Source organism: Vigna unguiculata, chromosome 3 (genome assembly GCF_004118075.2).
Source record: "Vigna unguiculata cultivar IT97K-499-35 chromosome 3, ASM411807v1, whole genome shotgun sequence".
NCBI lineage: Eukaryota > Viridiplantae > Streptophyta > Magnoliopsida > Fabales > Fabaceae > Vigna > Vigna unguiculata.
The window spans coordinates 58,430,672-58,458,562 of NC_040281.1; the positions used below are offsets into that span (position 1 = coordinate 58,430,672).

The window sequence follows — 27,891 nt, forward strand, 5'->3', positions numbered from 1 at the left end:
TCACCGCACATATTACCAGTCATAACAATTCATGCATATCATAACTAAGTTCATATTTTAACATTCAAACATAACTTCATCCATTAGAAACAAAGAAATAACACTCAACTGCAGGGGTTCTCGCCCAAGCTAGAAGGTCTCGCCTAGGCAAAAAGGCTCTCTCGCTTAGGCGAGTCATTCTCGCCTGAGCGAGGCTCAAAACAAAGAACAACCCAAACTCTGGGCGAATTCTCGCTCAGGCTAAGTTGTCTCGCTTAGACGAGAGTGACTCTCGCTCAAGCGAGACTGGCTCGCCTATGCGAGATCTCGCGCAGGAACAAGGGATGAGTTTCTGGTGTTTTCGCTCAGGCGAGAGTTGCTCGCTTAGGCGAAAATACCAGATTCCCAATTTGTTCTCACATACAACAGTAAAGAAATCTAGCACAATCCAAGCATACACTCAATTACACAATTCAAGCACTCATACAACAATCAATCATGCAATTCAAAGTCATCATAATGATTTCTAGTTGAAATTCAAGTAAAACAGTTAGCTTCCCTTACCTGTTATCCTGTTTAGACAACTTTATAAACGTCAACGCCTTAAAAACGTCAACACCTCTAACTCCACAGGATGCTCTATCTACACATAGAAACATCACAAGAACGATCAGGACATACCGTTATGATCACTGATCAGCAGAGACTCATATTGATGATTAAAACGTCGCATGCAAGCGGAAGAGGGCCTGCATGCAACAGAAAACAGAAAAAGACTAAAATAAAGAGCGAAAACTCAACTTACGCGAACGGAGAAACTGATCGGTCCAATTTGAAGAGCTCGCCGAGAGGATCAATCCTACGGTCTCGGTTCTTCAATCAGATGACCAGAGAGACAGAACCTCTAGAGAGAAGTCAGAGAACTCTAGAAAAGTGGTTTCTAGAGAGATGATGTGTTTTAAAATAATGAAACTCGTTTATAACAATTCTATTTATACTAAAACCTTTTAATATTAAAATAATCGAGTCTCACTATTTTTAAACCACTATCACTTTTAAAACGCCATTTTCTAGAGTCTTACATTCTCCCCAACAAGAAAAATTTTCGTCCCCGAAAATTCACTCGTCAGATAGAAAGAAAACCATGTTATCCTCATGTTCTCTAGAACAACCACCTAGACATGACTAACTTAACGATTACAACAGCTAAACTGACTGAAAACTCTGCCTCTGTGCTAAGCGATATATGTTTAACAGTATAGATTGGATTAGTCACTACTTTCAAAGTAACTTTCCACCTTCCACCTTAAAACTTGAATGATCATTGACACCTAACCAACCCACTTACGTCTGATATGCTGACCCACCTTCCATATGTTCTCCACTACTTCTAGTAGGTGTTTACCAAAATGTAAAGATTTGCAACCGATCTCAACCTAGAACGCGATTGTTATCACTTCTCATTATCTAGTTTCTTCCTTGAGGTACCACTAATCTGACTTGGTCACACACAACTTCATAACATTCTTGACCACCCTATCCACCACCATCCTCATGACATCATGTTTCTCATACTGACTTTGACCAGGGCAGCAAAGTCCATAATAATGCTATCCCACTTCCAGAGTAGACCCTTCACTTGCGGCAACAACGACCCCAAATTCTGATACTTTCTCAGCATTTTATTAAACCCTTTAATCTTCAACCATCTCTCCACCAATTCTTACTCTTCATTGTCGAACCAACCACTGCAATTCCCTTTCCGCTTAAAACATATACTAGCACTTTTCCACTTCTACGGTGATAGCACAACTCAAAACCATAACTTGATTTTGCTCTCTCGTTTCCTATCCATTTCCCTCTATGCAACTTCATACTTCTAGTTATAATAATTGAACTACTTTAATGTTATTTTTGTAATTCTTTTTCAATAAAAAAAAAAACATAAATTACAATGGAATGGACTATTCACACCTTTCAAAGTTGCTTTGATATTTATAAATTATAATTCTCTTAATTAACCATAAATTTGGTTTCAATTAGAACCTACTTAAAGAATTTTGAAATAGGTATTTTGATAAAAATTTTGGTATTTAAATAGAAAAACTTATATGTAACAAAAATTATGTTTTTTTTATTAAAAAATAATTATATATAAAAAGTTGTCCTATTTGAAATTTAAAGACAATTCTACATCAAAAGAAATCAAATATACTTGGTATATATATATATATATATATATATATATATATATATATATATATATATATATATATATATTATAAGATAATTATATCATTGTTTTTTCTTAGTAACATAATATTTGAGAACAATTTATTTTATTCTTGGGAATGATTGCCGCGCTTCCCTTCTCTCATTCAATTTATTTTTTGTTTTATTTCAACCTCTCTATACATGTTTTTATCTTTGTTCTTACTACAATTTTTCTTTCATATCTCATTTTTTTCAGAATCTAATCACACCTTACACTAACTGAGAAATAAAAAACATTTTTACCCGATTATACTTTTAGAAAAGAAAAAAAAACATAAACTACAAAAGTAATTAAACTTAAATACAAATATGAAAAAAAAAATAAGAAAATTGAAACACGACAACGGGAGGAGGGAAATGATGCATGGTGACCCCAAGAAAGACTTGGTAGTTGAGATGCGTGATAGCAACAATAAAGATATGGGTTACATCCTACACCAAGTACATTAAAGGAAGAAAAGAATCTTAACTATTATTGAAAAAAAAAAATGAGAACATGAATACTCTTAAAATATTATAAAACCACACACACACACATATATATATATATATATATATATATATATATATATATATATATATATATATATATATATATATATATATATATATATATGGTTTTTAAAATATTATTAAAGAATAAATATTTAATTCAATATTGATATATTTTTCTTTTAGTATATAAAAAAAATCAGTGTTGATAAAAAAAATTTAATTTCATTCATTTTGTTTGCACTTTATTGATAATGAAGATAATTCATGTGTTTGTTCTTTACTATTAAAGTGAAAATTAATGTAAATATACAAGGTTCATCTATAACAATATATAATCTTGTATCTATATTTCAAAATATTAATTTTACCCTTTAAAATATAATTATTTATTAAATTTTTGAAAAGTGACCATTACTTTTACAAACTTTTTCATAAAATTGTCTATCTCTACTTCTTCTCTACTTTTTTTATCAACCCTTATTTTCTCATCTTTTCTTATATATTTCACTTTATTTTTAATAAATATAATTTTATTTTATATATTAACTTAATAACATTACGTTATCATCACCTACTAATATAATATCAAATATATTTAAAAAGTGTATACACACATACGCGACAATGCTTGTATATACGATAATTATATAATAAGGCTAATTACTTTTCATTAATAAAATTTCAATAAAAATAATAAAATTACTATTTTTTTATTAAAAGTAGATTTCTATTTATTGTACTAAAAATAAAATATGCAAATACTAATTTTATTCTACTAATTATTTTTCCATTACTGAAATATTTATTTAATTTAAATTTTGACGTTTTAAAATTTAAACTAATAAAAATCAATTAGATATTATTTTCTTAAAATTTAAACTAATAAAAATCAATTAGATATTATTTTCATTCAAATGCAATCCAAAATGTTAAAAGAAAGAACATGAAATTATTATTTTTTATTGACAAATCTTAATTATTAATATTATGAAAGTGTGAGAAGTTGAACGCACAATCTTTTACATTTTCTTTTTCAATTTCAAAGTCAAAATAATCTTATAATTCTTTCACTCAAAATTAGAATAAGTTTAGAAAAATGGTTGTCATACATTATTAACCTTTACTGTAGGTATATATTATATATATTTTTTGTTATAAGATCTTTCAACATACTGATAAAAAAAAATATCTTTCAACTTGATAGTATTTCGTTATAACTCAAAATATTATATTTACTTTTATTATTGAAGAAATTTACAAAAGAATATTGTGCATTGTTTGTTTACAAATAAAGCTAAGGAGTAAATGAAGGAAATGTGTATATATAGAGAAAAGGAAAGAGAAGTAAGAAAGTCATGAAGAATATTTGAAAAGCTGTTACAGAAAACATTGACCACAAGATGTATATATAAAGAGGGTGAAGGTGAAGGCATTAGTGAGGCAGAGGAAGACACCTTCCACGTCTTCATTCACAAAGACACCACTTGTCTTCCTACTCTATCTACTACACCTTCTTCTTACCTACTAATTTTAATCTCTATATTCCGCAAAATCTATAATTTTCGTTTATAATTACTTTTATGCAATTTTAGTCTTTAAAATTTTTAATTAATTATAATTCTTAACTACTTTTTAATTATTTATAACTTTACTTAATTTTCAATTCTAAACGTGATATTTATTCAATGGTAAAATTATAACCTTATGTTTGGTGAAGAGATTTCAACGATTTCAATAAATTAAAATACTTAGTAATTGAATAATTTGTAATTGGATTCTCTTTATTTTTTAAATAATTAGTTTGAATGAAGTAATTAAAATATTTTAAATTTTAAATTTTTTTGGATTAAATAATTTAATTATCGTATGGCGAACTCAACTATACCTTTTAGCCCAACTTAATTCTACCTTTGAGTCTAACTTAATTTAGTTTGACTTTCAATTTGGTATAACTTGTCTTGACTTTTGGTTCAAGTCGCCTTCGACTTGACTCGACCTTCAGCTCGAACCAGCTCAGTTTGACATTTTGTTCGACTTGACTCGACTTGTTGGACCTGAAGACTTTTTTTGTCCTAACAAATAAACAATTTCACAATTTGAAAAATTGAATTTTTTTTGAATGAATTTCAAATTCTACTACTTTTATTATTTAAAATATCCTTTTATAAATTTTCAATTTCAAACTTCTATTAATTTTCTTGTTCAAACATATAATTTTTCTTAAAAAAATTCAAATAATTGTGAAATTTAAATAAATAAATAAATTATTTTGTTAAATTATCTATCCAAACATACCGTAAATGTTATAACGTCAAACTCACTTGAACAATCGATCTATCATTAAGAGAGATGTTTAAATATTGTAACTAAACCAAAAAAAAAACTCTATTGAACCAAAACAAACTCTTTTCAAAATATCGTTTTCTATTTAAATTTCAACTCAAAATAAATTTGTTTGAATCCGATTAATTCGATTTCTATAAATCTAGTCAAACTAAACACCAAAACCTCACATGTAAACAAACATTTCATAAATAATTGAGACAGAAAAAGATGTGTTTGTAATAGTGGTTTATATATATTGAGGCCACCAATTCACATCTATGTTGGTAATATCTGTTTGTGATGATTTGATGCAGGAGACATTGTTCCATAACCGGTATTAAAGTGTACGAATGGTAGTTATTTGGTAGAGATATTGGATGTTTAAGATGGTGACTCCGTGGTCTCTAGTAAAGTTTTGTGTGGTTGTAATGATCCGTGTTTTAATTTGTGAATAGAAAAGTGACACGTGTCCCTAAGGAAAATTAGTGTCACATGTTAATATCAATACAACATAGACCAAAACAGATAAAATTATTTCTTTAGGCTTCCAAGAAAAAAATGTCTCAAAACAAAGAATTTTAGTACTAATTATTTTTGGACTTTTCAAGAAAAAAGGGTTCAAAATATTTTTTAGTACTAATTGAGCTTCTAAGAAAAAAAGTCTCAAAAAGTTTTAAAAATAATTATGATAAAAGTGTCTCATTTTTAAGTTTGCCTTAAGTTTCTCAAACTCGATGAAGGGTTTTGTACTTAATTCAATTTATATATTTATTTTTTTAATCAACTGAGTCCTATTTTTTTAATTGAGTAATGTTTTTCTTCTTCAAAAGGAAACAAAATTAGTAATTAAACATAATTACAATTTATATGTCGATGTTAATTTATTTTAATTTATATATCAAATCACTATAAGACTAAGGGCCTGTTCGTTTGTGATGATGTTATTATGGAAACCGATTAGGGAGCGCAGATTCATGAATGGCACTGTGTTCCATTGTATGGATTCAAACCGATTACGGAGAGCGGATTTGAGGGATGTGTAGATTTTTTCATCCACCCTCTGTTGAGCAGATTAGAGAGTAAGGAGGGTCTTATTCCGATTTTGCCCTCGCTTTTTCACTTGGCTCACATGCACACTGCAGTGCAATATTCGTCCTTTGTGAATGCACCGGCGTGGGCACCGGTGTTGGCAGTGTTGCAGGGGCAGCCGGTGTTGGGGTGGTGAGTGGATGGCACATGTGAGGGTGGTGAGCGAGGCGGTCTGTCGCGGTGGTGGTGAGGTGTTGGGGTGTTGGGGTTGGCACTGGTGGCACCGGTGTTGTGTTTAGTGTGGTGTTGTGTTTAGTGGAGTCATGGCACCGGTTACGAAACTGGTGCCTTGTTTTTACAAAGGGCGACACCGGTGTCGTTGATTTTTTATTTTTTTTTATTTTTTTTACGTTTTCCTTAACTTCTTTTGACTTTTTTTTTAATTTTTTTAACTTTTTTTTACATTCATAAAAAATTAATTTTTTTTATTTTAAAATTTTATATAATTTTAATATTTTTTTAATTCGTATTAATTAATGATAATTATTTTTATAACATCAAATTACAAAATCATTATCTTTTTTTACACAAGGGTATTATGGTAACTTAATAAATATATCTACTTTAACATATAATTTTATCTATCACATCAATCAAATCTTTCACTAACTTTCATAAAAATTATCTCCTAATCCACTCACTTTATCCTCTAAATCCACTAAAAAAAACACAAATATCCATCCACCTAAATCTACACAAATCCATCTTCACACTCTCCCCCATATCCATCTACACAAAGGAACACACCCTAAGTCCAATCATACAAAGCATTGACACCACTCTCAACCCAAAATCTTAAGACAATAGGTTTATGAGTTTTCATTCTTATACAACACTCTACTTTCTCATTCCTAGTCAATGTGGAACTTAGACTCATACTTAGATTCTTAACAATCTCTCCCTCAAGGGTGAGTTCCTTTTATATTGGTACACTCCCCCTTCAGCGGAAGCATTCAAGTACCCCTTCTCGTACCACCGTTCTTCTTAACGGGACACGCTTACCTGGAACCCTTTACTAGGAAGACTTTCAATACAGGGGGGACATTGTACTCGTCTAAGTTGGTCACCAAGACTAACCATGGGCTCTAATACCACTTGTTAGGTCTTTCGAGGAGGAGGTTCATTGGGGGATACAATACCAATGAGACTTGAGCCTAACCACAACCACTCTCAACCCAAAATCTTAAGACAATGAGTTTATGGGTCTTCATTTGTTGTTTAACGACAATAAAAGTGCTATTTGTCTTGCTAAAAATCTAATTTTTCATTCTAGACGCAAGCACATTCAATTGAAGTATCATTCTATAAGAAACTTGATAAATGATGGAGACTTATTTTTGTTAAAGATTTTAGGTGCAGAAATCCAGCCGATATGTTGATCAAGACTGTCACAACAACTAAGTTAAGGCTTTGCATTGTCTCAATTGGCCTTCAAGAAAATTGATAATGAAGACATTACACTAGGTGGTAATGTAAATCAAACCCCAAATGGAATCATTATTATGGTGTTTGATTTAGTTCTACATCTGATGATGAAGACATTATAGTAGGTGGTAATGTAAATCAAACCCCAAGTGAAAGAATTATTATGGTGCTTAATTTAGTCCTATATCGTCTAAGATTGTGAGATGTCCAATTTTGCTAAATAAGAGACCCTTTGTAAAACTTGATACACACCAAACTTTACAAACCCCAAGTGAGAGAATTATTAGTATTATAGTGTTTAATTTAGTTCCACATCGCTTAAGTTTACAAACCCCAAATGGAAGAATTGTTAGTATTATGATGTTTGATATAGTTCCACATCGTTTAGGATTGTGAGATGTGATTTCTATTTTGCTATATAAGAGACTCTTTGTAAAATTTGGTGTGTATCAAGCATCACAAAGGATCTCTTATATAGCAACATAGAGAACCACATCTCATAATAAGTGAAAACCACATCTCACAATAAGCGATGTGAGAATAGATCAAACACTATAATATTAACACATATTCTATAATCCGAAAATCAAGTTGACTATTTTAAAATTTTTGATATATTTAAAAAAAATAAAATTGTTATAAGAATTTTAAATTATAGAATAAATAATAATTCAAATGTAATAATTAGATTTTAACAATCTTATTTTAATAAATTTGAAGTTGGAAAAATTCCATATCTGAAATCATATCTGAGTTATATTAATATTAATCCATTCTTTCATAGATCAAATCAACATCTAGGTAATTTCTCAATATGATAAATCTAATTCATCTTTATACATAGCCCTATCATATTTAATTATTGCATATACCTAATACAATTAATTACATAAAATAAAACAAAACTTACTCTATGAATAATGTGTATTTTTGAGGAACGATAAGACACTAGTGCAGTAAGGGCTTTTTGCCCCGGTTGTTTTTCTCATTTTGCCTCGGGTCTGGAACCGAGGCATATTGGGACGAGGCCTAAAGACACCCCTTTTGGCCTCGGTCGTTACCCGAAGCCATAAAATTCCTTTTATGCCTCGGTTCTAAATGAACCGGAGCCATAGTGTTCTGTAACCTCGCCAGCGAAAAGCAGCAGCCACCACCATCTTCTTCCACCGTGACCGCGAGTTCCGGCACCGCAACAACAGCCAGCGTTCCGCAATAGCAACAGCATTGTCTGGACCTGCAACCACCAAGGCAGCACCTGCAACGTTCACCATCAACACAGATCCACTGCCTGCACGCGAGCCAGATTCGAACCATCATCAACGCTCCGCAGATCTGGCAGATCTGAAACTGCGACCAACGCCTCCATTGCAGCAACGTGAGCAAGATGCATTCTTCGCAATGCTCCAACACTGATATGCACCATTAACGCTCACGCAAAGCTTGATTGCGCCGCGACACACAACCTGCAACAGCAGCGTCAACGAGCCATGGAACCTGCACTAGCCACCGCAGCTCCACCATCTCCGTCGCACAGCCACATCACAGGAGAAGAAGAAGCACAGGCAGCAGCGCATCCAACCATCACCACTGCGCCTGGAACAACCATGCCAGAGGGAGAAGAGAAAGGGTACTGTTGCAGAGAGGGGCGCGGGGAAGAAGAAGAGAAAGGGGGCTCGCGAATTTGGTGCCCTAATTAAACCATATGGCCTCGGTTATTAATTGAACCGAGGCATATAGCCCTATTTGGCACCGATTCAGACCCACCCGAGGCCAAAGAGGTAACGACTAGTGGGTTTTTGGCTTCGGGTCTGTGTAACCGAAGCATATGAGCCTCCTTTGGCACCGGTTTTTGGCGAACCGAAGCATATACATCTCTTTTGCTTCGGGTTAAGCTGAACCGATGCATAAAAGTTGTCTGAAATTGCAAAAATGCCACCGCGCCATTATATGCTTCGGTTCCTGGACAACCGAAGCATATAAGGCGAGGTAAAAATCAATTTCTGCACTAGTGAGAGGTAGTAGTATTATTTCTTGCTAAGTCGTAGTTTAAGCTATAGGGATGGAAAATATTACTTGAACAATAACAGTACTTGGTCTTAATAATGATTTCTAAAATTGATGATTCAACCACTTTAGACAGAAAACCGATAAACATGACAAGTACATGACTTCTCTTTTTTGTTCTTCCGCAGTTTATTCATGTACCTGCTCAATTATATTAATGTTTGTCTTTCTCAGTTTTGGTTCCACATCAACCACATTAAAAGGTTATGTATTTTGGAAAATTATTTTTTAATGAAGTTTTTTAGATAAAATTTTAATAATGTACTTGTGATAAATAGATAAAAAAAATGTTTGATGTAACTTGAAAAAAGAAAATAAAAATTAATATATGTTAAAAAATAAAATTTATCAACTTTTATTAAAAAAATTTGTCAAAATATTATAATTCACGTATTTTTTTGCTATGAAGATCTATCAAAAATAAATTCTATAAATTAAAAATATAGGTGAAATATTTTTAAATTTATTGTAATTATTATAGTCTGTCGTAACCGAACACTTCCTTAAATTCAAGAGACCGCAGCAGAATCAAATATCCGGAACGTAGTGAAGAAGTGGTAAAGCTTTGAAACTAAGATTAATCTCAGAAGAAAAAAACTAATAATAATAGTTTACCTCGTAATTTCAAATGATAACTTTAATTATTTTATGGCTAAGAAAATTCAAGATTAGAAATTGCTAGCTCCCATAATAAAATTAATCATCCAAAAGTTTCATTATAAAAATCTGTATACTAAAAACCTAACTGCTAGCTTAATCTAGAATAAAAATATTATTCTTCAATTGATTTAGGAAGACACAATTCAAAACTCAAATATGCTAAGGAATATAGAAAATCACATGTGATAAAATCCGATCAATACTATGATTCACCTAACTTAATTTATACTCAAAAGTCTGATTGTTAAAAAAGATAAACAACCAAATCTAGAATTTTAAAGAAAATAATTGATAATTTAGAATTTTAAAAATACGAAGTTCTATAACAAATAAAATATAAAATATTATAAATCTATTTTTCAAAAACTAACTCCAAATAAGTTCATAAAAGGAAAGAAAAACATTCATTCTCCATTTATGTTATCTCTATTCTTTAAACTAAAAAGACAAATCTTACCATGGGTTTCTCAGTTTTCAAACTTGAGTTTAGTTATTTTCTTTACTCCATCAATCTATTTATATCGGAAAATAGACTTGAATTTTTCTTTTCGCGTTGATTTAACTTTTAATTTTGTAATTGTAGTAGGATATATTAATTTAAATTAATGACATTAATGTTACTTTAATATAATTTTGACAAATAATCATATTTTGTTATTAAATACTAACATTTTATTTACTAACTGATTCTATTTTATAGATATACTTAATGTCTCAAATACACCTAACTAAACTAGTTGAAAAATAGATGATCTATGGGAAGCCCACTTTCGTTTTAAAAATCTTTGGGTCCAGTTGATTAAAAAGGGCCAAAGTCATTCCACTTGTTTCCTATAAGAAATCTCTTCAGTTTTTTGCATTGCACTTCTCACTAAGTCTTCTCATTCACCATAACAGTTCTTTCACTTTTGCTCTCCTTGGAACAGAAACCGAACGTTCCCTCCATGTAAGTTGAACACCAAAATTTAGTGTTTTTTCTTCTTTTTCAGTTTGGTTGTGTTAGTTCAGGTTTAGGACCTTCCTTAGAGCCTCATTTCAGGCACCTTTGTCTCTGTTTTCAGCTCCTTAAGTTGTTCCAAGTTTAGGTGCTTTTCCATTAAGGATTTTCTCCTCTTATAGTTTTACTTTTGGTTTCGAGGTAAGGGAAGCTAGAGTATAAAGCTTTTAAGAGTATTGCATGTCTGCTGGTTGTTGAATCATATTTTTAAATGCTTGTTTGACGTTTGTGTTGATTGAAAATATGTTGGGTGGTGTTGTGCTTGAGTTTCTAGATCTGCATGTGTGAGCAGGTGAGAAACCTGCTATTCTCACCCAAGTTAGCAGTTCTCACCTAAGCGAGAGTAGCAGAAACTCACTTATGCCTCTGCTCGAGTTGTTGCTCAGGCGAGGAGCTTTAGTTTTGAGCGAGGAGCAATCTCGCTCAGGCGAGAAGGTCCCGCTTAAGCGTGAACTTGCAAAAAACTCACAGTGCCACTGTTCGAGCTCTCGCTCAGGCCAGAATGCCTAGCTTAAGCGAGAGAACTTCTATCGCTCAAGCGAAGGCTTCTAGCTTGAGCGAGAATGGTGCATGGATATGTGCTATTACTTGCTCTCTTCTATGATTGGCTACTTTAGGTATGATAAATGATGTTGTGCATGTATTGTGTGGTATTTGGAACTATATTTCATATGTTGGGAATGAGATGATAATGTCATGAGATAATATGTGAATTATGTGTGGAAATTTCATGGGGAAATCCCTTTTGATGATAAAGTAGTGTGTGTGGTGACTTAAGGATTCAAGTAAGGTTGCATCTTGACACTCTAATGAATCGGTCAGACTCACATAGAGTAGACCAGTTCATGTGGTGAGAGAAGCAAGAGGTCCTAGTCTTTTGCAGGATAATGACCTTAGATGATCGTGAACTAACCTTGTGCGTGATAGGCAATGACTCTGCAGAGTAGTAGAGGCCAACATAAGTGCAAACATCTAGTGAATCCGATTTCACTACATGTATCAGATAATTGATAATTGAGTTAGAGGGTTGTTCATTGTTTGTTATCACATGTTTTGTGTGATTACTGATTTGCCTGTTTATAATATGCTTGCTTAGTTATATGTTAAAATTATTTTTCACTAGCTTATCATTTCTCTGTGTCTATTTCTTGTTTGGCTTCTTCCTTTTTGCGATGATCACCAATGTTAGTGTGAGCAAATGTGAAAACTTCTGGTGATCGTGCAGATGACAGAGATGTTGTTGTTTAATTTAGGCATAATTGTTATACCTATTTCAAACACCTTTTGGAACTGCTTTTCCCCTGTAATTCCTTGCTTTGTGAGTAATCTTTTGCGAAATTGTTTTGCTTTATGAAACATGCTTATGGCATTTTTCTATGCCTATGGTACTTCTATCTTGATATATTTTGAATAGTTGTAAAAGGTTGATTCTTATATACTTTATGTCGATGCTCTATTTCATATATTATGATTATGTAATGTTTTGTTTATTAAAATTTATCCATTAAATGGGATGTTACAATCTACATAACTTGTTATACAGAGTCCTAAATCTTGGAAACATGTGTTTTTAAAAAGTATATACAATGTTTATATACCAAACCAAAAGACTAGTAGGATAATTAATAATCCTCCTAGCTTAGATACATATTTTTTGTTGTTGCTACTAGTAGAGTTAGTTGCTTTCATGTCAAATATAATCATAACTTCACACTAAAATGATATAATTTAAATAACATCAATCTCACAACACAATTTTATATTCACATCAAAATTTCATCATTCACATCTCATATCTCATATCTCACAGTACTAATATTGTACACACATTCTTACATTATATAACAAACACAATAAATCACTCATTCAAAATATTAGAATTTTCAATTACATCTCAATTATTCAAAAACAAATTCATTACGTTCTACGTATTTTTTAAGATATTTCACCAGAGACTAACCACTTGACTCAATCGTCACTACAATCAAAGTGACCTAAAGTTTTTATGTTAATGTGATCACTTACACCTTTCATGATAAGCTGTTATACAATAACTCTCTTCATTTTCTCACCACTTTATGTCTTATTCATGTGAGTACATCGTCACTAACATATTTCTTTTTGTAGCATGTTTTATATTTAACATTACAAAATACAATCCCAATTATCCTCATTGCATACTCACAAACTGACAACACACCAACAAATACTATATTATCACATTAGATATCTACATACAACATATACATCATTATGTATATCATATAATTACATATCACATGCATTACAATTATACATTTCTCTATGTACATAACATTATAAATATATTTTCATATTACTTTGAAGATGATATACATAATAGAATAATATCATAAAGTACTTAAGAATTTTATAAACACAAATCCCTTGTACTAGTTGACACATAAAATATAACACGACTTATCATTAAGAAGACACAACATATCTCACATCATTAATCAATAACATATTTAAATATTCTTGTTTATTATATATAAATATAATTAACATTTATCATCTGAAAATCATATCAATTTCATTCTATAAAATTTATTTGAGCCATACCATCTCACTTAAATGAAATCCAACAACAAAAAGGAAGATTGGCTTTTGTTAGGATTTCTAGCTTAAACAATAAAACATCAAAGAAAAGATTGTGTTCTCTACCTCTATTGAGGGATTTTTTTTCCCACGTAAGGAAACTCCATATAACAAGTCTTATGTTTCTATCTTATTTTTGTTTAAATGAAAATTTCTCACTTGAAAAAAAATAAATCAAAAACCAAAGTATGTAGAATTGTAAAATAAAATTCTACAATAATCAATAATTTTTTTTAAAACATTTCCCTCAAGAAAATAAAAAACACCACTATATACACATTTTACCATTTACAACATCAATATAATATTGCAATCTCAACAAAGCTATCTCTAACTCCAAATGGTTACTCAATATATAAGTTCAATACCAAAATAAAACCAACAAACTAACTTATTTCAAGTTTTGTCAATTTCAAAACTCAATCAACTTCTAATGTAAAACCTCAAAAAATTTATAAATTCACGTCTTTCCTCCAAACTGATTATCTTAAATTCAATCGAAACATAACCACATCACAAACTAAAAGTAGCTAGTTTCTAAACTCTTATGCAATATTATGATCGTATTTACATATTTCATTTCCAACCAAATGTTAATATTTACTGAATTCTCACCGCAAGAAAATTATTTAATAGCAACTAAATTTAGAAACAAAAAATAATTTGTCATTATATTGACTAAATTAGAGACTATTTTACAAATTAAAAATTATTAGTATCTAAAATAATTTCTAATATTAATAAAATATTATAATTGATTTGTAAATTAGAGTAATATTAGCTACCCAATTTCAGTTACTTAATATAATTAATTCTAAATTAGTCTCTAACATTAGTTGTCAATGTTGTAATTTAGAACCAAATTTACAAACTAACTATTATTATTTATTGGGTTAAATATATTTTTGTTCCTAAACTTGAATGTAAAATTAGAATTTGTCACTGTCCCAAACCTTGATACAACTTGATCTTCAAATTTTAAAAATGAATATATATATATATATATATATATATATATATATATATATATATATATATATATATATATATATATATATCAAACTCTTTAAAAATAAATGGACATAGACCTTCGAACCTAATTGCGTGAAACTTTTTTGACATTTTAAACGACACTTTAGGTTGACATATAAGTTTATTACACCTTTTGACACTTTCCAACTCAAATGTCAACTTTGAAAACCTTTTAACATGTAAAAAAAAATTGATATCGTTGAGTTAAAAAAAACTACATTCTTTCATATTTGAAGTTTGAAGACCACCAAGATGTATCAAAATTTGATGCAAAGACGAATTTCAATTTCGCGTCCAAGTTTAGGGACTAAAACATATCTAGCCATTTTTTATTTATAATAGAGAGTATTTTAGATACTAATAATTTTTAGTTCATGAATTGGTATCTAAATTAGTTAATATAGTGACTAATAACTTTTTGTATCTCAAATTGGTTGTTATTGAATGATTATCTTGTAGTGACTACTTGTTATTATTGATTATACTCAAAAAATTTATATATATATATTGTCACTCTAATATAACAAAATTATATATAATTTAGTATTGAAATCTCCTTGTATGTTTCTCCTTAGAAAAATGATAACTTTGAAGTTGTATTTGCTATGAAATCTATTTTAAATAAGTTTTTCTAATTTCATCTCTTTCACTCATTGGATATTATTTGATACTTTTTCTGGAATTTCCAAAGAATTAAAATGAAACTCCCCTGCCTAATTCTTTGAGTCTTAAAAATCTTAAAAAAAGGTTTCTCTAATTCAACAATTGGATGCTTGATATCATTATTGAAAATATGTGAAGAAGTAAATTTGTCTTGTTTTTCATCTCCATGGGTATCTTCTCTTTTATCACTTCAAAAAAAATGATTCTATTATTTTATTCTTCATCAATATATATATATATATATATATATATATATATATATATATATATATATATATATATATATTTAAAAGTTTTAAGACTAAAATATAATTTATTAAAATCTAATAAAAAAATTGAGAAATGTAATTACTAAAAGAAAAATGTATGATAATCAAGTTACAATTAAAAAATGTTTATGAAAAACATATAGTACATAACTTCTTATTCTATATCCATAAAAAAAAAATATACAAAAAACTCATGAGATGAAAAAAAAATCATTAAAGATATTTAACTATTAAGACACAAGAAAGAGTTATCTTTTTTATCTTACAAAACAGAAGAGAATAGATCAGAAATGAGAAATGAAAGTAGAAAGAATGAATTTGTGTCTAACTTTTTTTTTTTTTCAAAAATAAAAAAAGACATGCAAGAATAGAAGATGAATACAATATATGAGAAACTTAAAAGACAATAAAAGATAACATAAAAAATATCTGAATAACTTTTTTATACTTTTTATATTTAATTTTATGTCTTATTACTTATTAAAATTAAATATTATACTTTATATAAAGAAACCTATCTAATTTAATTTCTATAAATATTATATAGTACACAAAATTTAAAAAATTTCGAGGAGCCATACTCCTGGAGGATAACTAAGATCCATCCTACCTGATACCATCCATAATAAAAAAAAAAAAAAAAAGATAACTTGAAAGAGCTAAAATGAGAAGGATAACTTATTCTAAAGTAAAATCAGATCAATAATAATCTTTGTTATATTAATCTACTTTTAATGAGAAAGAAAATTTGAAAAATTAAAATTTAAACTCTAATTCATAGACTAATTATAACTTTTATGCATAATAAATATTATTTTAAATACCAATAAATTTTAATTTATAAAATAATATTAAACTTAATCAATATAATAACTATTTTTTTTTCTAAATAATTGATTATTATTTAATAATTTTTTTGTCTGTTTTATTAACAACTATAATGATAATAACTCACTATTAAGTTTTGTTATAATAATTAGGTTTCAAACCAAAATATATTTAATATTTACTATACCATTTTATTGAAATTTTAAAATGTTGTGAATATATAAATTCAATGATAATATTAATTATTATATTAATATTAATTATCACTTTTTTCTAATTTAAAATATATTTAAAGAAGAAGAATGGTTAAAAATAATGATTTCATAATTATGACTTAAAATTAAAACAACTCATTATATTTGGATTCGATTTATAAATTAATATAATATATTATATAATATTTCCATCTATTCAAAATTTAAATTGTTGTAAATATATAAATTCAATGATAATATTAAACGTTATATTAATATTTATAATTAACTTTGTATAATTTTTTAATTAGTTGCATTAAAATATTTTAAGAAAAAGAAGAATAGTTAAAACTAATGATTTCATAAACAGTGGTTAAAATTAAAACAATTCATTATATTTTTATTCAACTTATAATTGATAAAATACTGACCATTATTTCATCCTATTCAAAATGTAAAATGTAAAAATGTAAAAAAAAATGTAAAATGTTATAAATATTTAGTATTAAATGTTATATTGATATTATTTTCAACGTTGCATATTTTTTAAATTAGTTGCTTTAGAATATATTTAAAGAAGTAGAATAGTTAAAAATAATGATTTCATGAATATTGATTAAAATTAAAACAATTTATTATATTTTTATGACTTATAATTAATAATAAAATTAAGTCTCTAAAGAAAAAATGTGTCTAATCTTTAAATTACATTATAGAAGTATGTCGTATCTGTATTTTTATGAAAATTACGTAAAACATTTTCTCAACAAAAAATTATATTTTAGTTTATTATGAAACTCCATTTGTCATCTTATTCCATGTATCCTCTAGGTCAAGAATGATGTTTTACATTTACTGTCATAAAGTATAATAATTTAATTTAAAGGCAAAATACAATTTCTTATAATATTTTAATAAGAAAAACATCTTGAACTCTTAATAAAATAACGTTATAAATTATTTTTTAAATTTATTAGATAATCTTACAAATAATTAATAATAATAATAATAAATATAGTCCTATTAAGTTGATAGTAATCAATAGTTGTATACTTTTTTATTGTTATAAATTTTGTCCATCATAATGAAAAATAGTACAATGTTTTTATCTCTGTCATTATACCTCTTATTCTTAAAAGTGTAGACCTTAAGGAACAAAAATTGGAATGTACACATGCAACAAATGTATTAATAATTATTATATTTTCAAAAACTATATAACTAAAATTAATATTTTCAAAATAATTAAAAGATAGATATCTACAATAAACACATGTCCAATTATTAATAAGAAAGTAAAAATGTAGTACACGTCAACATAGAATCAGTGACGATAAAATTGAATATTTTAAATTATTACTCATGATAAAAAGAATTGGTGTGCTTTAATACTTTCAATAGTATTATAAGGTTACCATATAGAGTGCTCGAAGGTGAAGGTTTTATGGGCCAAAAGAAAAGGGGGAGTTAAGCACTTCGTTCACATACGATAGGAGATTCTTCATCATTCGTCTTGGGCATTCGATGGCGATGATTTTTTTTCATGAAAAAATATTAAATTTTATTCACCTAGTATATAGTGTTTCTTTTCTTCAAAGTCCAACTTTTTGTGCGAGTTAAAACTCTTCCTCAAACAAAATTACCATTTAATCCTGTGAGAAATATAAAAACAGGCATTAAGAAACTTTTGCCCCAAATTAGGTATCCAATCCGACTTATAGTTCGAACCAAAGGTTACTTTTAGATAACAGGAATATTAAATCCAAAATCCAAAGAAAATTGTCATATCATCCTAAAACATTTTACACTAAGTAAAAATTTGCTACCATGATTCACCTTGTCAACAATAGCTTTTCGGTCCTCATCGCCACCAGAGAGCTTTGAAGGTTTGTCATCATCAGCCGGTATCATTGACAAAACTACCTCATGGAATCATCTTTACGTCAACCACATTAAGTGTAAACCCATGTAGCTCGATTACACAACATTAGACGAGAAAATTTTCCTTAGAAACCATTCAGCTACTGCTATTACGGGAACCAAGACACTGGCTTAAAAATAAAATGAAAAAAAAAAAAAAAACATCGAAAATACAACCGATGACCATCATTCACACCTTTAACTGTAAATAGAAAACGGAATCAAACGCATGTGTGCGAGCTTTAATCTATTATTATAACATGATTCACAGTGAAAGAGATACCAAAAATACGCCTGTCAACCTTTCTTCTGAATTCAATCATTTCACTGAAGCTGGACAACTTTAGCCACCCCCAGATTTGAGTGTGTTGCTCAACCTATATAACAAGCTCACATTAATATTGCCCAAAATTATAACTACGATTTGTAAAGAAGGTATGATGTATTATAGTTAGAGGCAGCGTAATATTTAAAAGAAGATATTATGTTAACATTGTGTACAATATTTGACATCTGCAGATAAGAACCACATAAGGAAATGATACAAATTCAGATTTTCGAAAAACCAATATAAGCAAAGTTACCATTCATATTTTCTAAACCTTGGTAGCTTCATATTTACAGGAATGACGAAAAATGAAAACCTCACGCCAGGTCAGTGATATTATATTATTATATAGGGTTCTCTGTCAGGAAACATATGTACTTTCAGCCTTACATATTTTGCTCATTAGAATATATCTATTCAGGTAAAATGACATAAGTAACTCGACAGTCATGTATTAGAAAATAACAATTATCTGCACTTTATTCTATGGAGATAAGAGATCCATACAAATTGTTATAGTTTTTCCTTTTGTCACAAAATAAGAGAGTAAAAGGAAAGGGGATATACGGAGAGAAAAAAATCCTAAAAATATAGAAAAGAAATGAAAACTAAAAAGCAATTATATAGCAAAGGTACCTAATATCTATGGACATTTCAAATCATAATTCCCTTGAAACAACCTTTAGTTTAGTTTGACTTACCAGTCCAGGCCCTCAAAAAGTCCTTCTCCTTTTATTGCAGAAGTTTTGAAAATAGACCATTGGCGATTTTTTATCTTGTGTAGCTCTAGAGCCTCCGTCACTGCAGCATCATCAAGTGCACCAGGAAGGTCCTGTGTACGGAGAAAAAAGACAATTTAAAACAAATTGATACATTTATTTTTCAAAATTTCAGTTTTCCACACAAGGTATATGGCATGCAATAGTAATTAGGCACAACTTAAAACTATCCTTTTGCATCACAAAATTGTAGTTTGCAATAAATTTCAGCCAATAAAGAATGTGTTGGAAAGTTTGTTGCTATCCATTTTCCTCCTACTGAGAATATCAGCTTCCTAACTTTTTTACATACTCATTATCTCCTTATTTCCCTAGGGAAATACGAGAATCCAAAAAAATATGGATCAAACTCTGACCTGTTTGTTTGCAAAAAGGAGAACAACAGCACCTTTTAGTTCTTCCTCCTGTAGCAACGGTTCAGAGACAATTTAGTATTAAGTATTATTTATGAAAACCTGAAATCACAATCACAGGCAATAACCAGGGCTACGGAAGAATAGAAAACAGAATCAATTAACGAGAGTACAACACATCTAAAACTCAAAATGATATGTCGAATAAAAAAAATCAATTATAGAATAACTAGAATGAAATTGAGAATCAATCTGTATATTGTATGAACTTTGAGTGGTGGAAACCACTTCAGAACCCTATTATAGTTACTAAACCTTGAACAACAACAAACTCTTTCCCAACTAGCTGTAAGCGGCTACATGGAATGATGCTCTCTACGCAGATATATTAAATCCCAATTCTTCACAAAAAAGCCATTTAGATATAAATAATTTGTATCGGTTTTATTCTAAGTTTGTCTAGGTGTTCCTCTAATTATGGTTCTATCCTATCTGATCATCCTGTCGAAGTGAAACTTCCATTAGTCTTTTTTTCATATATCCAAACCGTCTCTCAGGCTTGTTTGTACCCTCTGATCCACAATAGATTCAACTCCTACTTTCTCGAAACATTCATTCACGATGATCTTATCTTTTCTTGTATGATCATTTATTTATCCATGAATCAAACTCAACATTCTCATCTTTGCAAAATATTACGCTATGCTCTTGTTCACTTTAATGCTTAATATTCAATACCATATATCACTTGATGTTCTTATAGCTATAAAAAAATATATCCTATTTAGCTTATGGATAAATTTCTATTCCATATAATACATGAAACATTACTCTATTACATCCTAAGCCATTGTTGAAGGTTCACTAAACTAATAAAGCTTAGAAATGCAATTTAGTATCACCACTCTTCTACAATACCGATTACTTATGAGTACAGGAATATTATAAGTATGCGAACCAAGTTCTTAGATCAGTATTCAAAATGACAAGTAATTGTAGAAATGTAATGTTTTCTTTTATTATTTTTTATATATGTGAACCCAATTTTAAGGTTAGGGTTTTAGGAAGTGCCTTGCCTCTTCTATGTATCTTATAATTACAATTATCTCTAATGATAGTAAGTATCGTACAATACAGGATACAAACAGTACTATACAATACGAACCGATTGAAGACTCGTTTTGTTCCCTTATCATGTTAGTATCACACAATTCGATCTCTGAATTTCCCTGAATGGTAGCTTGAGTCGCAACATCCATGGGCAGAGAGATGTTACTCAGGTGGCAACTCTTGTTGCAACGACTCTTGCGACAATGCCTGTTGTAGTGGCACCTCCCAGCAATGATGGAAAAGAAGCCAACAGACCTCGGGACAACAAAGTCTCTCTCAGTGGCTACTCTCACGGCCTCAAAGTACCTGGCAGTGGCATGGCCTCGACGCTGCTTTGTGTGTGTTCGTGAGTAAAGATAGACAGCCCTAGGGCTTTTTAATGGGTTGGAATTGGGACCCATTTTTAACCTAAAATTTTAGCCCATTTCGTTTAAAACATTTTAAAGCCCAATTAGTAAATGGTGTCTCCCTCTAAAACTGCTACTGCACCCAAAAAAAAAGGTGACTCTGGAAACTCTCACTGCACTCAAAAGAATTGAAAAAGGTCACTCTCTGAAAACTACCACCGCACTGAAAACTGTCATCTTTCTTTCTTATTCTCTTAGGGTCAAATATTTATCAACCCATACATTTTTTTTTTTCATTTACCAAAGGAGTTGGGTCATACAATCATTATAATATTAACTTAATTTACCCACTATACAATCACTATACAAATGTGTCAATTGCATGCATCAATCAATCTATGGAAGATCATAGTCTATAGATTCTTGACACAGGTACCTCATACCATGTCTTTTGGTAATATTTCTTCATTTTCCTCCATTTACTCTCCAAAAATTCCCCATTTTATACTGTCGCTAATGGATCCAAAGTAACATCTCAAGGAATTGGCAAGGTTTCTTTATCTCCTTCACTAAATTTAAATTATTTTTTGTACATTCCCATTATCATTACAATTTCATATCCAAGTCATTGACTCGTTCTTTGAATTGTTGTGTGACCTTTATTACAAATTCCTTTGCTATACAGGAATGTGGTAAGGGTCTGATTGGAGAAGGATGGGGGTCTTTATTTACTGAAACCAAGTTCCTTGGTATCTTATTTTGCAATTTCAGTCCAAAAACTTTTGCATATTCATTTGGACCACCTTAGTTTGCCTAAGTTGAAGATGATAGCTTTAGATAGAAAATCTTGTCAATTAGGAAAGTGTTAGGTCTTCCTTTCTTAAAAAGTTTGAGACACAATGTAATTTTGTTTTTTCTACTATTAATTCTGATATCTGGATACTATTTGAATGAATTCTCTTGATGTATTTAATGAAAATATACACCGTTTTTATTTTCATCACATTTATCTAAGGATAATTAAACACTTTTACACTCCAAACCTAGATTTATTCTGAACAAGTTGTATGTGCCATGTTCACATGCACACTTTTCTCATCCTAATTCTTCTTAATACAAAGATCGTGATATGTGTGTGTTGTGAGTGTGTCAATATAAATATACACACGATAGAAATCAAGAATGACAAATACCTCCAGAATTGCATGGAATTCCTCCTTAGCAATCACAAGCCTATCAACGTCACTTGAATCAACAACATATATTATTGCCTGAGTATTTGGAAAGTAGCACCTCCAATATGGCCTATTTAAAAAAAATTAAAAATAATCAAATAACAAAAGGTTGGAGAAATAAATTGACATTTCAGCTATAGTATATATAAAGGCAATGCAACATGTCTGGGTATGGTTTCTTTTTTTCATAATTTTCCCCTTCAACTTCAAACTGCTACTGATCCAACTTTCCCATTTTTTATTCATCCTGCTCCTCCTATTAATAGCCTTACTCGATGAGATCAATCATATGGATGACACAAAAACCAATAAACTTAGCTAAATACCAAATTCTCAACAACATTAGTCAATGAGATTAAATTAATATTTTTCCTCCAATGCACTTAGCTTGTCTCAACCACTTTTCACAAGACACAGAACAATAACCGCTCTCCACACCAGTGTCCCCAATACCCTTATTTACACATCTAAACCATCTTACCCAATTTCATGTTATCTTTTGCACGATGGTTGTCTTATCAATAACTCATACAATCCATTGTTTCAAATCCCAAATAGCAGCGCTGAGCTGCTAAACCCTAAAACACTCTAGAGGGATAGCAACTACTTTCAAATTTTTATATAGGTTCCAATTTATACATATAAATTGTCAAAAATTATACAAGTGCTTCAAAATCAATGACTTTCACAATTAACAATAAAAAGTCATAGATGTTTCAAACAAAACATACAAATTAATACCCGCAAAAATCAAATACAAGTTTCCTATAGGAACCATCAATATTCATCAAAATCCAAGTCTTTTTTAGAATGTTAAGTATTCATCACTATTAGATTTCAATTTTTGATGAAATCCACAAATATATTCCTCCCTGTAGCAGAGGGTAGCTAGCCACTACAGCTCGCTATTTAAAAAACCTGATACAATCATTTGGTATCATGTGCCTTCTAGTGTGACAGCTTAACATACTCTGAAAGCACAGCAATGTCACAGTTACATTGTTTTCCCGTCAACTATGACTACTAAGTAACTCTGCCTACAGTTTCATGGTCAGTAAGCCCTAAGCCTAAGTAAAGGAGGAGGGTTATGTTAGGTGCTCAACAACCAATTAAAACCTGTAGTAACCTTGAATAGTTACACATGTCAATCAAGGTTATATTTCTTATCCCATTTTATGGTTTGACCCCTTTAGTTTTCAATATGCAGGTAGTTTTTGTCCATTATGATGGTATCTACACATACATTTTTTCATCCTATCATGTGACAAGTAATATAGGGAAAAAATGAGGTTGTCATTGGGTATAGAAACTCCTTGAAACAGAGAGCATTTTAAGATAACATGGACAGAAAAGACATGTAGATGGGCTATATGATTACAAAACAGCCCTTTAAAGAATAGAAAGTTCAAATTTCAATGGCAGATTATAATTGAGCCAAAGTGCAAAACTACAGTGGTGAAACTTCATATCATGTAGGAATTAGAGTGGTAAAATTTATAAACTAGTGACATTATAGGATATCAAAATTCACAGGTATGTACTAGGAGCTAAAAGTAAATATTAGCAGAAACAAAAAAAGATCATACACCTACACTCAGTCAAACGAAGTAAGAATGATGCCAGAGTGTTTACCTGATACTTGTTTGCCCACCTGTATAAACAAAAGTTTCACATTTGAATTAGCATTTAACATAATCCCTCCTATGCCATTGCATATTAAGTCTCAGGAAATAAATTCACTTGCTTGTAATTTATGAACAACAATGTAAACATGGAAGCCAAAGAGTAATCTTTAACCAACAACACATAAAAAGTAGATATGTATAGAAGGTTATAGTCTAGGTTTTTCTTTTATCTTCACTTGGACTGTATCAACATTCAAAAAAACTTATAGATAAAAATATCTATGGCCAAAGGAGGGCATAATTATGCAAACTAATTTGTAATGTATTGCACTCACTCAGTAATGAAACTAACAAAGTTCAAGTCTAAAACACGGCTATGCATGTTTGCTTGTATTTAGCATGACATAGAAGAATATCATGGAGAAAAAGACAGAAAACTTACACAGGGACTGTGGAAGGGGGAGACAGAGACTAGATACCACCGACATTTTAAAAGCAATGGGTCAAACGAAACTTATAGCATTTAGAAAGGCTAAATGAACATTTAAACACTTTAAATTAATATATGTTCAAACATATTCGTGCTTATTTGTTGAATTAGTAGTACACCATTTTTAATTAAAACTTATTGAGTATAAAAATTTGAACCTTGCTCATTGATCATGTTTGTAAATTCTAAAACTATACTCTGGTCATCTCTATGACTCTAATACTGGTCCTAGATTTTGTTTAGTTCAACATAGGCAGTGGTAAACGGAGAAAACATATTCATAACAAGTACCAAAATGTACAGAACTTGATGAATCAAGATGACAAAGGTCGTTACCTAAATCCCAAACTTGAAATTTGATGTTGTTATACTGCACAGTTTCGACATTAAACCCAATAGCTGCACCAAATAATATAATCAATCACTATACAATGCCATAAAAGCAGTGGAAACGTTTACCAGCAGCAAGCAATACATATAGAGATAAAATAACTAAAATAACAGAATTCAAAATTTTGTCTACATTTTTAGCATTTTAATATAGTATAACCAAACAACTATATTAAATAAGAAATGTGAGCGAGCTCATATAAATATAAAAGGAACCTAAAATTTAAACAAGACCGCTCATTACCGCTCATTAGTCAATAATTTCCAAAATCGAAATATTGCCAGCAACGAAACCAATAAAAAATTACAAAAATAAAACCAGATAGAAAAGACGGACGTTAAGATTTGGGTCAATATAAAGCAAGATCGAGTACGTACTTGGAATGGTGGAGACAACTTCGCCCATCTGAAGCCGATCTGAAAAGGAAGGTAACAATTCAAACGAATCAAATCGAGAAACAGCAGATTCAAATTGGACAGTGAGGGTGAGGGAGAAGCGAAGAGGTAAGAAGCATACAAAGGATGGTGGTTTTCCCGGCATTGTCGAGGCCGAGAACGAGGATTCGAGCTTCCTTGTTACCGAAGAGAGAGGAAAACAATTTTGTAAACACTAATCCCATCTTCCGATTCGGCAGAGGGACGCTCACACAGTGCAATTGCAACTACCACATCAATCAGTAACGGAATGAATTTTTCTTTCTGGAAAAAAAAAAGAATGAGAATGAGATCAGATCTCGAAGCAGAAAGGGTGAAGCTGAGGAGAAGTGCATGTGAGTGTGAATCTAAATGGCGTCCATGGTGGAAGGAAGGAAACGAGGACGATACATTGGAAACGCGAAGAAAGTAGAAGGATCGATTCGGTTGGGCGAGATTTCAGTGAGGGAGAAAGGAATGGAAAATAGAAAATGGGAAAAGAAGAAACGAAGACGAAGAAAATGAAGATAAATAGTAGATGGTTTCGATTCCCTCGCCCTCCACCTTTCGGTTTTGGGATCTCGCACCTATAGCAACCCGTTTTCAACTCAACTGTCATTTCCTGCATTTAGAATTAGAATTAGCCTGCCACGATGAAATTTGGGCCTCGGCCTTTCTGTTCCATTTCCAGAATTGATATTTGGGACAATTTCTTTGACAACCCACTCTTTTTTCTTTTTATATATATCTCGAAAAGAAAATTAAAATGCCCATGATTATAAATCATAAATAGTATAATTTAAAAGTTTATTTCGAATTATATAATTTTAAATAAATTTTTTGGAATCTAATTGTGAATAAACTTACATTACATAAAAATAAGAGACCAAACCACTATGTAAAGAAAAAAACCTAAAATATATTTTTTAAAATTTTTTATTCAAAGTGATGTCGATTTTTTATTTAAAATTTATTATTTAAAATTTATTGATTATAGAGTATAAATCTAAAAATATATTTTTCATTTTCTAATTCAAAAATAGGAAGGGTAGTTAATTAAACTTTTCCAAGACTCATGTAAAAACATATCAGGGGTTAAATAAAGAAATAGTGTCAAAGTGGTCTCAGTGTCAAAGTAGTCTCTTTCCTACCTCTCACAAATATGTTCCTGCAATTTTTTAATTTAAAAAAAAAAATCTAAAAATACTCTTGACAACTTTCATTCTTGAATGTATTTTTAATTTATACTAATATAGAAAGGAGATGCAATTTTTCTTAACATTTTTAGTGTACATAATTTTTGTACAACTTTCTATTTACTCTGACAGAATTTTAATATCTTTTATGAAAACTGTTGTACCAATTACTGTTTTTGTTTTAATAATTATAAAAACATAAAATAGTTATAAACGTATTTTTACTAATATATTAAAATTAGAATGTCCATTCTAAAATGTGTTTTTATATTTTGGAATTTAAATGATATATTTGCATTCAAAAATATAAATATTACACACCCAATTTAAAAATGACAATTTTGAATATATTGAAATAATGTTTAAAATGATTTGGGACAATAAATTAAAAAGTTGTATTTAAGATTGCGTAATCTAAATTTGAACATGTTTAACTTGAAAGAATAATTCAAAAAAATAATATATAGAATGAGGCTGGTGTAAATATGCAAGTAAGATATTAAGATAATTAAAAAAAATTACAAAATTCGTAAAGTTTGTACAAAGTAATATAAATTAATACAAAAATTATTAAATCATAAAAACAAAGTAGTTGAAATCATTTCCAATGAGAACAAATATCACTAAAGGGAAAATTGTGGTTATCAATCGAATATGTAATATCATCTAAATATTATAATGAGATGAATTGAAAAAACAAATTATTATTTCAACAGAAGTGTGACGTTATCTAAAAATTACTGAAAGAGAACGGAAAATCTAGAAAGAACCATCTTTAAAGTGACACAAAA

At 29.9% G+C, this 27,891-nt stretch overlaps 1 protein-coding gene across 1 annotated transcript; it reads right to left on the bottom strand.

Annotated features, from left to right (window-relative positions):
- Nucleotides 1–18,589: 18,589 nt before the first annotated feature.
- Nucleotides 18,590–26,536, bottom strand: LOC114178606 (ADP-ribosylation factor 1). Its single transcript, XM_028064613.1, has 9 exons — nucleotides 26,316–26,536; nucleotides 26,008–26,189; nucleotides 25,869–25,907; nucleotides 25,437–25,499; nucleotides 24,618–24,636; nucleotides 22,944–23,055; nucleotides 20,297–20,344; nucleotides 19,863–19,993; nucleotides 18,590–19,210 (listed from the first exon to the last, which is right to left on the bottom strand). Exons 2-9 carry the CDS (start codon nucleotides 26,108–26,110, stop codon nucleotides 19,177–19,179), a joined length of 549 nt encoding a protein of 182 aa, XP_027920414.1. The 5' UTR covers nucleotides 26,111–26,189; nucleotides 26,316–26,536; the 3' UTR covers nucleotides 18,590–19,176.
- Between the last annotated feature and the right edge of the window lie 1,355 nt (nucleotides 26,537–27,891).

Excerpts from the sequence above, each read along its gene's own strand:
- LOC114178606 (XM_028064613.1), bottom strand. The coding sequence starts at position 26,110 with ATGGGATTAGTGTTTACAAAATTGTTTTCCTCTCTCTTCGGTAACAAG. Across the intron at positions 25,908-26,007 it reads CGGGAAAACCACCATCCTTT|ATCGGCTTCAGATGGGCGAA; the intron begins GTATGCTTCTTA and ends CTTCCTTTTCAG. Across the intron at positions 20,345-22,943 it reads AATTCCATGCAATTCTGGAG|GAGGAAGAACTAAAAGGTGC; the intron begins GTATTTGTCATT and ends CCGTTGCTACAG.